We start from the raw sequence: 17,670 nt of genomic DNA, 5'->3' as shown, positions 1-17,670 counted from the left end.
TTAACTCAAGTCTCAAACTACACTAATACAAATTGCGTGTTTGATTATAATATAACTTGACATATTTAAATGCTGGCTTGTAAAATACAGAGTGAACAGTTATGCAGCTTATAATGTACATAAAATCACAAAGAAATATAATATAAGACATAATGCAGATAGCTACAGAATTGTGAATATTGCTATATCATCGTATATATTTAACTATTATGACGTGTTCGGTATGAACGTTAAAGTTATCACAGTCAATAAATATATACTTTCGAAAAATAACGAGAATACGGTTGTGTTGTAAAAATCTATAAATGGATAAGAAAAAACATTTTAGAACTTTGGCGCAATACGAAATATTATAGTCCTTACAACAGGCGGTTTGTCTATCACATGAAAAAACTCGTGCGTACAAATATTACTTCATTCAACGTAAACAATATATATTTTAAATACCTATTAAAATATGAAATAAATTGTTTCGAGAATATTCTTATTACAATCTACAGAATAGTTAATTCAAGCACTATACGTGAATTGAACAATAATCATGTTTTATACATCATGTTGTTCACAGTACGATTCAAATAATTATATACCTACCTAAAATTGTCATATTAGGCTAGGATCTCTGCATTCCATGGATATGCAGTTAATGCCATATTTATAAGATTTGTAAATATTAATTTCCTGACCAAAAACTGATCCAAAGACGGTACTACCTGAAAATATGCATTCTGTATGCAATCATTTATGATTATTCTGGTGCCTTGTTTTATGCACATTTTATATGCAAGAATTGGGGCAAATAATGCTTTGATTTTTGACTTCAGCCCCACTTTGGAAATGGAAATTTATCTTGTTGGTACTTTGGGATGACGGGGAGGGGGCTTAAGTAAAAAAAAAATGTTCAGTAGTTATCAAAAAGCGTCAGGAAACCTTCTAAAAATTAACTCAAAAACGGGAATTTTTACGCATAATCAGTTTTCGAAAAAATCAATTTTTTTTTATTTTGCTGTAACTCAAAAACGAATCATTGTAAATACTTGAAATTTTCACCAAACGTATATATTGGCGTTATCTATGTACAGTTAAATTTTCAAAATACTTTGACTTTTTTAAGCTACTTTTAAACAGTTGAAATTTTCGATTTTTCTAAGTTTTTTTAAAATGCCTATAAAAAAATTTGGCTATTTAAAAAATCTTAATATAAGGTTAATTATAAGTTATAGTTATCGTAGTAAAAAAAATCAAAAAATATTAGTCACAATTTTTGTTTATAAGCATTTAAAATTCAAATGTTAACGAAATATGTAAAAATCACGAAAATTTTCATGGAATTGTGAATTCAAAATTTATAAAATTGTGATTTATACTTTAGATTAAAAAATCCAACCAAGGTTCTCCATAACTTTTTTTTATAGTTTTTGCGAGTGTATAAAATATATTATTATTTAAAATATAGGTAGTATATAATATATCCTAGACTGAAAAATCATCTCCGTTCAGAATCGTTTTTCATGTACAATAATACCTGTCATCGCATTTAAATTTAACACATCTATTATAGTGACCTACTCTCCATCTCGAATATACAGCAGAATGATGCCCACTTTTCTTTTATTTATATAGTGACACAAGATATTAATATATTAATTTTAATTTTCAAAATTTTAATGAAGTGTTACTCTGTTTTATACATAATGTGATTAAGTATTTAGTAATAATTTATTCATAAAATTATTTGTATAAAATCTATGTATTACGAAATGAATAGGTTGTTAAATAATTTATGACAAAACAATTTACCTATTCCACTTATGATAGATATTGTAAAATATGTTTTTGATGAAACATTGAAGCAATTTAATTTATTTTTTAGAACAGTACCTTGAGTACCTAATTATATTTATATATATATCCAAGATCTAACTACACGAAAAGTATCAGCAAAAGTAAAGAATTTATCATACACACAAATTTGAAATTAAAATATATACAAACCTACCTTAAAGATTAAGTTGAGCATATTAAATGGATGTATATTTGTTTTGTATGCATACATTTCTCTTTTCGCAATAAAAAATTATGATTATAATCTACGTATACGTACATATTAATCTGCATGAACGTACCGTAAAGCTTAATAGTGCCGTCTGTGTCGCCCAATGAGTTTTTCGAAACACACTGGTACGTGCCGTAATCGGACAACGTTACCGATATTATCGTCAGTTTCATGTACGTTTTGTACGCGTTATCCTTCAGATCTGTGTGATATTTGGTTCCTGAAAAATTCCATACAGTAATATGTATACATACTTTACAATAGGCGAGCACTTATATAATTTTACTATATCCATCGGATGGTAACATGACGAATATGCGGAACATTGGTAAACAAAACAATAATAATAATAATAATAATAACGATATATTTTAAAATAAATAACGATGTGTAGACATTCCAATATTTGTTTTTTTGAGGGGATGCGAAAACCATTTACGGAAACCTCAAGTGTGTTGGTAGTTAAGACTGAATAGAACGACCACTAAACATTCGTTCTTACTTAAAATAAATTAAAAAAAAAAAGTGTGGATAACCCATTATTTATAATAATATTTCAATTAATATGTTAAAGTTATGTTGTTCGGGAAAATCCGATATGTATCTCCTGCACGATAAAACAGTATGGGAGCGATCACTCTGCGTCTGGAAGCAGCATGAAAAATGTGCTTCCATGGCTCGTCAGAATCGTGTATAAATGATGTGGGAGGTTATACATATACACAAAAATATTCAAGCAAACGCTAGAGATAGAAATTAAATAAAAACAATAATTAATAATCTATTGTAATGATATTACCGAACCACCAATGCGTTACAGATGTCACAAGATATTAGCACAATAATATAGTTTTAACCATAATACTAAAAAACTACTCGGTTGGTAAAAAATATACCTAATTTGAATACTTGAAAATTATTGCATGTGTAACTCATAGAGTCAGGCCCGTATACAGGGGGGATTTAGGGGTTCAACCCCCCCCCCCCCCCCCGAAAATTGATCCTGGATACGTGCTTGCATAGAGTAATACTCTATTGTATGCATTCATAACAACAGTGATAAGATAATGATGAAGTTATGTTTTTCCATTATGATAAGATGATTTAAAGTGATGAAACGCTTAATGGAAGGAAAAAATACTAGGTATACCTGCAACTTTAAAAAGCAAATAATAACGATCAACGGATTAAAATTTAAAACATATACCTACGATGTGATTACCTATATATGTATTTAATATATTTTGTTATATAAACTATGATTTAAATTGTTAATAATTACGTATTGTATTTCAGTAATCCTTCAATGAAGATTATTGTTGTTATTTAATAATTCAAAAATAAAATAATTTTTATTTATATAAAACACTTTATATTAGATATTATATTTCTTAATTAGTACTATCATAGGTTTCACTAACTATGTATATTCATTTTAAATATACTTATTTTTGGATCACAGTTGTAATAGAATATACTAAAAAATTAAAGTGTTGTGCTCTTATACTATATTTATCATTGCAGGTAAGTAAATATTCTATACGTGTGTACGTTTATTTGTAAGAAAGAATATACCAGATTTTTGAATAATTTTTATCAATTTAATTCAATTTAATCAGTAATAAATGTCAGTTAATTATTTAAATTAAATTAATAATATTTTTGAACATCTTTATTTTACACATCAGTGATCTTAATGTGATTTTATATTATTTAAATTAACATAAATTAAAAAGAAAACTTTTTCCTTTCATAAATTATGAAATGTTTTTTTCAATTTATTATTTTATTTTCGATTAACATAGTTTTTACATTTTAATTATTAAACTACATTATATACATCTTGTATTATGCTTTTTTATATTTATTTTATTATTTATATTATTATAAATACTAAATTAATATACATATTTAATAATAAATAATCATTTCAAGTTTATATTTAGGTACATAAAGCATGCATAAATAAAGTTATATCTAATATTAATATATTATATATTTATATAGTATTACTATGATGGTGATGGTAATATAATATATTGTGGGGGTGTAGTGGCAGGGCGGATTAAGGCGTTGGTTGCGACACGCACCGTCGCCGGTTCGAATCCCATCATAGGTGTCATAACCTTCCGGGCAGTTCACACTGTGTGGAGAGGCCATCGCCCATCACCAGGGCATGGAAGAAACCTAAGGGTGCCCATTCGAAATTCTGCCAAAAAACATCCACGAGTGAAAAACCTACAGATCCCTCCCCCACAGTTCCACAGGCTAATGACCATTGATTTCGAAGCCTCAACTCTCCCCCCCCCCCAAAAAAAAAAAAAATATATATATATATATTGTAATATAATAATAATATAAATTTATAAATCCAAAAACAAAAAGCCAATAATGATCAAATATTACCATGCTTGATTGATGTAAATTTATAATATTATGATTGATACTTAAATATTAAAAATATGAACCTACTGAATAATATTGTGTTCTTGTTCGAATACTTTAAAATTATAAAATTTTAATGGATATTAATGTCCTATCAAGATAAATCATATTGCAATATAATTTGTATATACTTTCCTTACGATATCATTGTCTATTATAGTAACGTCGGAAACGATTTAATTGTACACTTATTTTGTTCACAAACAGTTATATCCACGCTGGTGGGTATTTTGGTATTCATAATAATATTTATTACGGGTACCATTTTGGTCGGTTCACCACGGTCGAAGCTGTATTATTAGCGGACCACCTTTTGCGCCCAATTTAAAATCCGGTGAAACTCAAACCGTATATTGTACCGAGAGCTAACTGCAGCAGACTTACACAGTTCCACGCTTAATGTTGTTCAATAAATATGAAAAAAATCTATTATAATGTTATAGGTATCTATTTCACTATGGAAATAATTCTTTCACGAACGTAGATGATGGATTCCAAACAACAAAACGTTCACAATAATACACGCATAATATTAAATAGGTAGGTGATGCCTAATGTTTATCAGCCTATACGTTCTTCGGGCGTACTTACGTGTACGATGTTTTCTATTCTATATAGGTAATGTATTATACTAACCGTTTGATATGATGGTCGTTTTATCTTTTGTCCAGTAATCGATTGATTTGGGATACGCTTCGGACGTACATTCCAAGGTGACCGATTGACCTTCTTGTGCACCGACGAGCTGATTTTGTATCCATATCATGGGAGGGACTGTTGAAAAAAAAAGAAAAACCACATGCACACACAAAAAATAAAATAAATTATTACGAAATCCAATAATCCTGACGGGAAATCGTGGAATAATAATATTTACCACAATATAGGTACATTGTATGCAGTGAACGCGCTCACAACACGCACAGAAAAGCTAATACAGGGTGCTTAAGGATTTTCCGTATAAGCTTTGAAAACGTTGTCACTTTAGTCTTAAATCGAACACCTATTTCACGATTTACGAATGTGGGATTGAGTTTTGTGAAATTGTGATTTTAAAAGGCGCTATTACAAAAGTAATTTAATTGAATTTCAAACATATGACAATACAAGCTAAATACATGACGAGAATATTGTCGCCCAACAAGACCTTCTATATGTAGTTCTATCGATATGAGTCATACAGTTTTCAAGTTTTTTACGTCCATCAGATCGGTCTCACAATAAGCATTTTAAAAAAAAAATCAGTTTTTCTAAATATCAACAAATTATAAGTACTTATCAGTCATTATCTAATTGAAGCTATGGAAATATATCGTTGAAAAAAACACACTTCTACAACACATAATGGGTTTTCGATTTCATTCACATAAAAATTAGACCATTTTCAAAGTTTATTCGTATAACTCGGAAACTCTCTGTGTGATATGTTTACATTGTAAGCCGTTTGGACGTTGTGCTTGCGTGTGTATAATATAGCTATGGTGGTTAATTAGTTTCACTCACATTGTATGATGAGCATGATACGTTTGCTAACTGATGGTGGAATCCCGTTAGACGCTATGCACAAATATGCGCCCATGTGTAAGCGGTTAACTTTTGATACGTTTAACCATGGCCCGTTCACTGTGGACACTGAAATTTATTAATTTTGAACAAAATTAGAATAAAATACATTCATTGCTCCCTCGTAATTTTAAGCAACAAACCCTTCATGTGTTATGCAAATACCAATAGGTTATCAAGGAGTTAGATACACTTTTTATACAACCTACCCAAACCCATCCAATCAGATTATAAAATATTCGAATCAGTCTCATTAATTATTAATTTGATTTTCAATATATTATTTTAGTTTTTTTGCACTTGGGTACCTAGTAAATAATAATAATAATATATATATATATATATATATATATATATTACACACACACTAATATTAGTTTTATTTTTATTTATTACACTATTCAAAAAGATAATGGTCCACACTAAATATGCTGGTGTGAGGGAACCATACAATACAGGTCTGTACTTATATAGCTAATAATAATGAACTCGTTGTGATCCATCATAGGTACTAGGTATGCACATCACAATAGGAGATATAAAATTTTAATAGTGGACCTTCCTAATAGTACATGTGGATATTAAAAATTGGTACGAAAATTAAAAATTACCTCTCATAAATACATGGTATATGAATATATCTAAAATGTTTAAGTAATTAAAATACTATATTTATCTTTTATAAATTTTGTTCATATTTTAAAATGAGTCGATATACAATCCTGCAGCGTTTGAAGAAGTTTGAAAAAACAATATTTAATTTATTTACAAACATATTTTAAAAATAAAGATAAAATCGCATGATCAATGGTAGCCAATTTACAAATTCGTTGTGAAGAGTAGGTAAAAATTATGCAAAATAGATTACAGATTTTTTTAATTATGTACATTTATACATAATAAATAATAAATTAATATGTAACAATTTCAACGTATATATAATGTATATGTATGTGTATAACCAATTCCCTATAGTGAACATTAAATAATTTCTTGTAAATGTCTACTATATAAAGATTTTCTCAATAGTGAACAACTACTTGCAGTGGACATTTTTTAATTCCTCATAGTTTTCCACTAGGTATATAGAAGATTCACTACTGTTAGTAGTAATATTGTAGATATATGATTTTAAATTCTGTGATAATCCAGAAGATTAATATTTTATATTGTTGAATGTTGAGACATAAAGTGTTTGGTACAGTTGTCATCAAAATATTGTTTGTACAGAAGTCATATTTTTCTATGAAGTTTCTGAATGGATTTTATTTTGTTAAACAATATTTAAGAAATATATAATTGGTTATTCAGATGAATTATAAGGTCATTATAGTTTGATAATTTGAACTCTAAATAAGTTTTTAGTATTCATTAAAAAAAAAAAATATTCATTTAAAAAATAATAGAGTGACAGCCAATGTCAAGTACCCCACTATATTTAATTTGTATACATTTTTTTTCATCCTCCATTAACAAAATATAATTTAGGTGCATTATAATAAATAATATTACAAGGGATAATAATATAGCCTTGATATTTATAAAAAACTACTGCAATGATGAGTTTTCGATGCTCTCACATCAACATGTATTAAATCTAGAATCTCACATTGTTAAATTAATTCATTATATGTAGCTCTTAATTTTAAATATTTAAAAATATATATTTCTTACTGTTATATGGTTATAAAATAATAATTCATTCAATAGAAACAATAGATATTCATATTTTACTGCAAGTATAATACTTATATGAAGCAGTAATAATTTATTCAATTTCAAATACTATAATATACTTTAATGAAAGTCAGATTGTCTAAAAAATGGTAACAATTTGGTTTAATAACATTGATCAGTAGATAATGTTTGTCCTCGCCGTTGTTTTTTTTTTTTATTACTTTTTCGTCTCCCACGAAAACTTAAGTTTTGCATTAAACTTACTTATAAGTTATATTATCATAATGATTACTATAAATATCAGAGTTTTACATGAATTAATTCGTTTTTCGAATGGAAATTTTACACGATTTATTTTAATACCTGTGTACTAAGCAAAATGCTGCAAGTAAAAAAATATTATTACATTCGAGTTGTGTCTGCAGTCTACTGAATAAAAATATGCGCGTAATATTTAAAATATAATATAATTCCATTATAATCTATATAATATGGATGTGAAACATAGGCTCAACTTTTAGGATATCACAATGTATAACGTAATAATATATGCAATATACGTTTTAACATAATTCCGTTTCTGAGCTGAGAGCCGCTTTTCTAATCTCCATGACATTCATTATGGTAAGTGATGTTATTCGGTTAAACATAAAACGCTTCAATTATATAAAATCCCACATTTTTATAATTATACATGCATAAAGATACATTGATTTATATATTTATTTAAACACAATTAGAAATACTAGATAACATACCTCTCCTGTCAATCAAATATCATCAAATTTACTTATTGTATAAAATGTAAATACAGATTTAAAATATATAAACTTTTTTTCAATAAAAATAAAAATTAATTTTAATTTATGTTCTACCCTCAACATTGCCTCTCTCAAAGTATAATTTTATTTTGGCATCATTTATCATCTGATAATACATGACCAGACATTTTAAAATATCGTACATGTGTGAATGCTTTTAGACTTAAATTTAAAAGTTAAATTATTATGCCAAATTATGATTAGTGTAGTAGCCTATATTATAAAATATATTATAATACCTACCTATAAATTAAATTAGTATAATTTTTTTTTTTTTAAATTCAATTTTCTAAAATATTCATAGATTATTCATTTGTTGGAAAATCAAAATGTGAACAGGATAAGTAATATCCTGTAGTAAGGATAAGGATAAGCTTTTTTGGAAATAAAAAATTAATAAAGTCTTGAATAATTTAATTGGTATACCATCAATAGATATTGGTCAATTCATAGCGTGACAATTTAAAGTGTACAACGTTTTCGACAACATTTTCATTTTATTAAATTATAATTTACTTAATTATGAGTTTTTAATATATAAAAAGTGAAAGAAGCACCAACATTACATTTTGGTGGATGGTGAATACATGTATCAGCTTGAATGTAATAAGCCGGAAAAAAACATTTGGTGGTGTGTGCAATATAAACAAAAATGTAGAAGATTTGTATCTAATGGTGAAATAATAAAATACATGGACTATAATCACGATCCGGACATTTCCAAAATTAAAGCCAAAATACAGATCAATGAAATGAAAGAAAAAGCTATAAGTACATGTGAATCGACACACTCAGTTCTTGGAACAATAGCTCAGGTCACCATTTATTTTATTATTACGTAGTATATAAATTAAAAGTTGTCAACTTCATTCAGAATATTCTAGCTTTTAAAACGTTTTAAATTAGTTAGTTATCAATTATTACACTAAGTTACTATCTTACATTTTACTTGGCAATTACTGTAAAAGTGTGAAGTTCCCAAACGAGATATAGCAAGTTAAAACTACCCCTAGTTATGCAAACTTATAAGTTCCTACACGAAAAAAGTATAGGTTTAGACGTTCTAGTATATAACTTCTTATGCGAAAAAAAATGTATCTATAATAATTAATACATTTAGCGGTGTGTTTTATTATAAAATTTATAATTATTATAAACTAAAAATGTTTTCCCATTTCACTGTACGTACATTAAATTACGTTCATTTTTATATCTTGTGGTACTTTGTAGATAATGGAGATAAGTAGATAATAATCGCGTTGTATCCACAGCGAGCTACAATGAGTTACACAGAGAATTATACACGTTAGTGTATTGTTGTTCGTGTAGGAACTTACATATCGGTATATTTCTATTTTATAGGAAATTACATATGCAACCAATTACCTACTGATATGTTTTGTGTGGGTCTTACCAAGCCCCATTTTATTATTATTTTGAAAGTAAATGGATTGGACGATTATAACGCAGACATCGTAGAGAATAAAAATTTAGTATTCCAATTTGGAACTGTTTTTGTTTTGTGGAAGCAAATTTGCCTCAAACAAATAATTCAGTGGAGAGCTGGCATAACTGCTTTTCATCAATGTTAAATTCATCGATTCATCCATCTTATGGAAATTATTACTGCACTACAAGAAAAACATGTCAATCGGTTGAAAATTGAACAATTAGCTGCAGGAAATCGACCACCATCAAAAAAAAAAATGATCGAACAAAAAGCTTAAAAATATAAAAAATATATGCAGTGATTGTAATAATAGAATATAGAAGATTATTTACGAGGGGTTGTAAATTATTTTCAACTGCAAGTTTGATGTTTTTATTAGGTTTTATTTTATTATATTTTTAATTACTGACAATTTTATTATTTGATCTGTAGAAATTTTAAATTTTGTTCGATTTTTTTATTAAGTATACAGGGTGATTTTTTTATCGAAGAACACTCATACTCATACACTCATACTTTTTTAAATAATGAGTGTTCTTCGATAAAAAAATCACCCTGTATGTACTGTTTTTTTAGTTATTGAGATATATGATTTGTGAGAGCCTATTTTTTATTTATTTTTTTATTATTGACAAATTTGTTAGTTAATTTGTGGAAATTAAAAATTAAAAAAACATTAAAAATCTTGACACTATCAATGGTCACGTGATCTATTGTCCACTATCTCTTGTTATCAATTAGCTACTATTGATATTGTACTAATCATCGCTTTATTATAACTTATAATATCTGATCTATAAATTAATCATTTAATTTGAAACTTTAAATTTAAACCTTTTTTTGATATTAATTTACTCAAACCCTAAATCATAATATTGTAAGAGTATTATATGGAGTTATATTACCTATAATGTTGAAGAAATAAAGGTAAGAAAATCCTATTCGTAAAACTGCCAATCCAATATAGTCTTGTTATACGACTTTAGAATCTAATTCACAACCATTTTAGAATGTCTATTTTCTTTATATGCAAAATACATTTCATATCAAGGGAAAAATGTTAGGATTATCATAAAATATAGCCCACAGTTAACTAAGTCCTACAGTGACTACATATTAAATTATACTAATGTTTTTAATGTGAACTAAATATACCTATATATATATATATTTATATATTATATTTTATGTTTTTGTTTTTGTTTTTTTTTTTTTATAATAATTTTATCACTATCTGTAAATAAATTTTAAGCTATTAAATTTTTAGGCTATTATGTCAATCCTTATAACTCCAGTTACTGTTACAACTTAACAATTTATTCATATTATTTTTTTTTTTTTTTTTTTTTTTTTTTTTTATTAATTAAAGGCTTCAAATACAATGTTTATTAGCCTAATATATTACTTTTATTTTGTGTTTGTTGTATTATTTTTGTGGTTTTCTCAATTATTCACATCTTTTTTTCCAAATTATATTAAATTTAACTAAATAAAATATTTGTTTATCATTATAATATTCTTTCGATTAATTTTGTTAAGATTATTCAACCATTAGGTAGTATATATACATTATAATATTTATTTTACGAACTATAGCTAACTAAATATATTTGATTATATATGTTATAAATAGGTAATATTAATTTGACTAGAGATTAATATTAAATTTGTCAGTATAGTATTTTAAACTTTGCAAATATTACTTTATATCAGTATAAAAGCCTAGCTAATATTATTAATATATTGTCATATTATTATTTTTTGATCTCTTTAATTATTTTTAGTTCACTAGTTTTTCATATCTCTGGATCGGTCTACCTTATTATGCAACTTTACACATCTCTTTCATTCTCTATAAATCTTCGTATTATTAAACTCATACGCTTTCACTTTTATTCTATCCAAACATACAAATCCCATATACTTTCCACTTATTTTGCTTCTACTTTCAATTTTGTTTACAATACATGTGAATATAATATAGGTCCCGTTTCAATCAAAGTCAAGTTACAATTTAATGTTGAGTAATGTATTTTTTTTTTTTTTTGCTTCAAAACATAAAAACCAAATGCCCGTACCAACATAACACAATTTTTTCCAATGACTTGAAGTTTCTTTTAAGTCCGACGGGATTTACCTAGGTATTCTATTTTTTCTTTCTATTAACACAAATGAGTTTAGAACCATAACGTTTAAGGGTAATCTAGTAAATTATGCAACATATTGTTTATTGTTATATACTTATACTCACTTAATTAATAAACAAACTATCATTATAATAAATTGTTTATTCGCCAGCTAATTCAATTTATATTTGTCTCGTTAACTATTTTATAACATATTGTTTTCAAATATGAACGATACTTATACTATGTGAAGGCTAATCATAAAGATTTTATTTATTATTTAGTTAATTTTAAAACGTTATCACTACTTCATTAAGGTTTTATACAATTTGGCCCATGGGCCATGGCACTTACCAAGTTACCTACTTACCAATAAAAAAAAGTAAGAAATTGGTTAAAACCTCAAAAAACCGGCCACCACTACGCCGCTGTTTACAGTATACTTACGACACGATGCTCTGCTGTTTGATTTTTCGGCTACTGACTGTATGAAGTTTAATCATTTTAATCAGTTCAATGGTCTTGTTATGCACACATCAATCCACTTTTATAATTATATGTTACTTATGTATTACTTTTCTATAGTATTCATACTATAGTAACTATTATAATTAGCACGTATATTATATAGATCTTGACCATCATCGTTATGCCATGGATCATAATTTTGACGTCACAAACAAAATGTTAATAATCAATTTTAACTTATACACTTTCTAAAACAGTAACCACAATATCGGTATAATAGTTCATCTACTCACTTACTGTCGTTGAAAACCATCAACTTTCAACTTAATTTAGTTAACCGCTATTTAGCTGACTTAGGAACTTTAACACATCTAGAAACTATTTTCTATTGTATATTCCGTTCTGGGATTCATTGATATACATCACATAAATTGTAAAAACCAAATAAATAATTTAGTTATTTTAATCTGCAGTAAATACGTATATAGCTTGAGTATTAATATATCCTACATTAATTTTGAAACAAATGAGTAATGTGGAAAATAATATAATTTATTTAAACAATTCATATTTATTTTAGTAAATAAATAAAATATTAACACTAAAAACACATTAGATTAATTAGGTATCTAATATAAATTTGAATTATATATTTATGGATTATTTTGAAATAAGTTTATGAGAAACATAATGTACAAACAACCAGACGGCCATAAATAAATAAAACACATGATTTGAATTCAATATTATAAAATATTGTGTCTTATAAGTAGAATTAAATTAATGATTATCTTATTGGTATTGATAATACACTTACGTTTGTTTAATATGTAACATTTGTTTAAATAATTTAGTTATCAATAGTTAAATTTTTCTTTTGAATTCAATTATTTTTGATAACATTTACAATATGTGTTTAAAAGTTCTTAATATTTATTTATTGTTTAATGTTATAGTTGAAAATATTCAAGACTAAAAAATAATATTTTTTAATTTTATTATGACGTTTAACAGTCAAATCAAATCAGTTGTAGAATATTATTCGGTAACATGAAATGGTATAGCACATTGACTAAAATGGGACTTTAGAACAAGTTATTAAATGAGGTTTAGGATAGAAAGCCTTTGGGAACGGGTAGATGATTTAATTTTAGATGGGATACTATGGTCTCTAAATTCATATTCTTTAGTAGGTATTTAGTACGAAGCCAGCCAGGTTTAGATGTATATTTTGTTTGTATAATATTTAATTACTTTATTGTGTGTCTTTCTACAGTCACACGAAACGTCCTTAATAATTACATGCACTCAAGATTATTACGTTTTAACACCACTACGCGCCGTGATGTTAATATATATAATTACTCGAATAAAAATATATTCAATTGAATCGTAAAAATTAGGGTTAGAATATTATTTGTTGTGATTAGTCAGAAATAATATAATATAACCTTTTTTAACGCAGTTGTACCCTGTGTGCACATTTGAAACGACAGTAAATTGCCATAAATGTCTCTGTTAATTATAATTATTTACTTCAATTTTAGTCCTAATAATTAATTTGTATGTAACTTTGTTTTGCAGCTAAGCACAAATATGTGTAATATAAAAGGTAATTTATTCTTATTGCAGTCTTTGGTGTATTGGTATGTTAACTTTACCAATAATAAATTATTTAGTTTCTTTAAGTTAATAAATAATTTGGCATACCATTAATCATTATTATATAAATTAACATAGTTATAATAATAACAACAACAATAATAAAAGAGCATGTTTTTTTTTTTATCAAACGTACAAAAGTTTACATTTTTTAAACATTTGTAAACGTTACCTATTCGCAATAATTTTTGATCCGTATCTGTCATATTATATAGGTTTACCTTTAATTTATTATGTCTATTTCAAACTATAAACAGACTTGGCTATGCTCCTATATTTTATAATCCAAAACCATTATACAATACAATATGCTATAATGATTTAAAATACATTCTACCGGACTGGAAATTATAATCCCTGAAGAGATCATATTATTCTATAGAGCATTTGCGTGGGATCATAAAAGAGATTAAAACATATGATTTAAAATCAAAGCCAAACTCATATAAATTTAAACTAAATATATATGTATATATAACAAATATGTCATTAGGCTACTATATAAACATTGTTTATTTATTGTTAAAACTGTTATTAAATTCCATAATATAAATCATTCAGAAAGTTGACAATGTTCAAATATAGACAATACAATACTTATATACCTAACCTTACGTTACTTAATACAGTATTCAGTGCATTGTAATGGTTTTACAGTTTACGCATGATACGGATCTTTCTACCGATTATCATCAAAATTATATAATATACATATTGTATTATAAACTAAGTTGTTTTGGATAATAATATAATGTTGGTGTAAATAGAGTTACCTAATATGTAATAAACCTATAATATGTGAGCTCAGTATAAAAATAAACATAATTCAATTGGAAACACTGTCAGGTCATTAAAAAAATAATCATATTAATTTTATCTAATTTTTTTAAAGATAGTTTGTAAGTAAAAATTAAGTTTTAAAATAATAATAAAAAAATAAAAAAATAATCATTTAAATTTAATATAATTTTTTTAAAGATAGTTTGTAAGTAAAAAATCAAGTTTTAAAAACCACTTATTTATTTTATTTTATTTTTGGTGTGAAATTGTCGCATATTTCAATATTTGGTATTCGAATATGATATTTTGTTTATACAGGGTGTCCTGCGAGAATTTACCCATTGCGATATCTCACGAAATAATGGAGATATCAAAATTCTGGTTTTATAATAAGATTCACAGGATTAAGAACTACAATTATTTCATTTTTAAATTTATTTTAATATTTTTGTAAAAAATTTAACTTTTTGTTTAATTATTTCTAAAAATAATTGAAAATAACCATTTTGTAAAATTTATTTTCCTGAAAATATTGATGTTTCAAAATTTTATTTCAATTAATTTTCTGATTTTTATATTTTTTCTAGTTTTGAAGGAATAAAATATGATTATAAATGTATTACTATTAGGAACACGGAAAGTATTCAGCCGACCGTATGGAATGCGTGCGGCCGCGGTGCGGCGAGTCACATGTTTGATAACATTATGGTGTTAAATGATTCGCAATTTTTCTCAAAACTAAAAAAAATGTTAAAAATCAGGAAATTAATGAAAATAAAATTTTGAAACGTCAATATTTTCAGAAAAATAAACTCTATAAAATGGCTATCTTTAATTTTTTTGGAAATAGTTAAATATAAAAATATATTTTTAAATATTTTTACCAACACATTAAAATAAATTAAAATATTATGAAACAATTGTAGTTCTTATCTCTTTGAGTTTTATTCAAAACCAGAATTTCGATATCACCATTATTTCTGGAGATATCGCAATGGGTAAATCCTCACGGGACACCCTGTATATCTATTTAACAATAATACTCCAAAGTTAATTTTAATTTGTTAAGGTATAATAATACATAGGTGCTTATAAATGTAATAATAGTATATGCTTATGAATAACTGTTAAACTGTCTAAATAGCGATAAAATATTGGTATCATTTTAAACTTTGCTTTTATTTATATGTATATAATATTTAAAAAAGTCTTAAATATAACAACAATGTTTACACAAATTAATCATTGAACTAATTAATATCCTACACTACCTAAGTTTTCAAATAATTCTCGTAATTATTAAAAAGTCATGATCAGTATTGGGGTGTACTTGAAAAGATATTTTATATTAAAATGTAATTTTAGTGCTATTCATGAATATAGTTATTATTTGAAAGCTTCGAATAATTATAATAAGTAAATGTAATGTTCAATACTAAAAAAAAACAAAATAATTTTCTTTTTTATATGACAGGTAGCTTTAACAGATTTTATAAGCCAATATTATTATATTAAAAGTATTTTTAGAATTTGTTTTAAACTTATTTATTAATTAAAATAATTTAATGTATAACATGAACAAAATTCATAATTCATATACTCTTGAAAAATTGTTTATTTGTTTTAATGAAAATTTTTAAATAAAGTAGGTAAGTAACCTGTATGTTATATCATTACTTAAATAATACATTTAATTAAACAATAAATAGTTTTTAAACAAATACTAAATTGAAAAATGCTTAGCACATATTTTTATTTTCTATTCTTTCAATTTTTTTATTGCAAGATAATTAACTTATACGTTTTTATTTAATAAATTATGCAATCCTGAAATTCTATTAAGTTTCAGTATATTTATTAATATTAGTAAAGAGATAAATATATAATATAATATAATATGTTAAAAATTGGGAAGGTGGTTATTTGTTTTTTTTTAGGAAATATAAAATAATTTATCATTAATAATAAAAATGAAAAAAAAAATTAAGCAAAAACTTAATGAGACGTAGAGAGAAAGAAAGTTTTCATTCAGCGCTATTTTTGCCCGTCAGCTTGTGTTTGAAATATTTAACTACACTCATTTTTTGATACGTTAGGCCTCGTCCCAAGTTTCCGTCATGGCTAATTGGATAGCAATTAGTGCATGCACTTGACTTAGAAATGAAAACGGGGAAAATACCACTCAAGAAAAAAAAACAGTTAACGCGTATTATATAAGTTTATATAATATAATATTATACACCTCAGTTCTTTCAACAACAACGACGACAATGATCCGCATGCATCATATATTATTATAATCATGATATTTCAGCGTGCCAATAATATTCTGAAGTACATATTACTGTTTACGTTTTTACTGTTGACAGACACTGTAACTACACTTAAACAATGTTTATTATAATACGGATTATGTGGGTAGTGAACTAAAAAATTGTCCGAAGAGCGTTTTATTTAACAACCACCCAATTCTGGCCAACCCTAAAGGTATCCTCCAATATTACTAACCGTGTCATATATCCATTTTAAATAAAATTACTTTAAACCACAATAAAATAACAAAATGCATTATCGTATTCGTTCACTACTACTCGTGAATTAGCCATATTTCAAATACATTTA

The 17,670-nt window shown here is 25.8% G+C and overlaps 1 protein-coding gene across 2 annotated transcripts in view; it reads right to left on the bottom strand.

Moving 5' to 3' along the window:
- The window catches only part of LOC107163764 (lachesin-like), a 173,046-nt gene that overhangs the window by 17,501 nt on the left and 137,875 nt on the right, over positions 1–17,670 (bottom strand). For both annotated transcript variants that reach the window (XM_089220626.1, XM_089220627.1), the window contains exons 5-7: positions 6,005–6,133; positions 5,138–5,275; positions 2,127–2,276 (exon numbers count right to left, since the gene is read on the bottom strand). In XM_089220626.1, the coding sequence (XP_089076752.1) occupies positions 2,127–2,276; positions 5,138–5,275; positions 6,005–6,133 (417 nt within the window). The remainder of the gene's footprint in view (positions 1–2,126; positions 2,277–5,137; positions 5,276–6,004; positions 6,134–17,670) is intronic.

Source organism: Diuraphis noxia, unplaced genomic scaffold (genome assembly GCF_037042655.1).
Source record: "Diuraphis noxia isolate RWA-SAM2 unplaced genomic scaffold, SU_Dnox_SAM2 contig0002, whole genome shotgun sequence".
In the NCBI taxonomy this organism is placed as follows: Eukaryota; Metazoa; Arthropoda; class Insecta; order Hemiptera; family Aphididae; genus Diuraphis; species Diuraphis noxia.
Note: the sequence above shows the minus strand (reverse complement) of the source record. Positions and strands in the feature narration are given on the sequence as shown.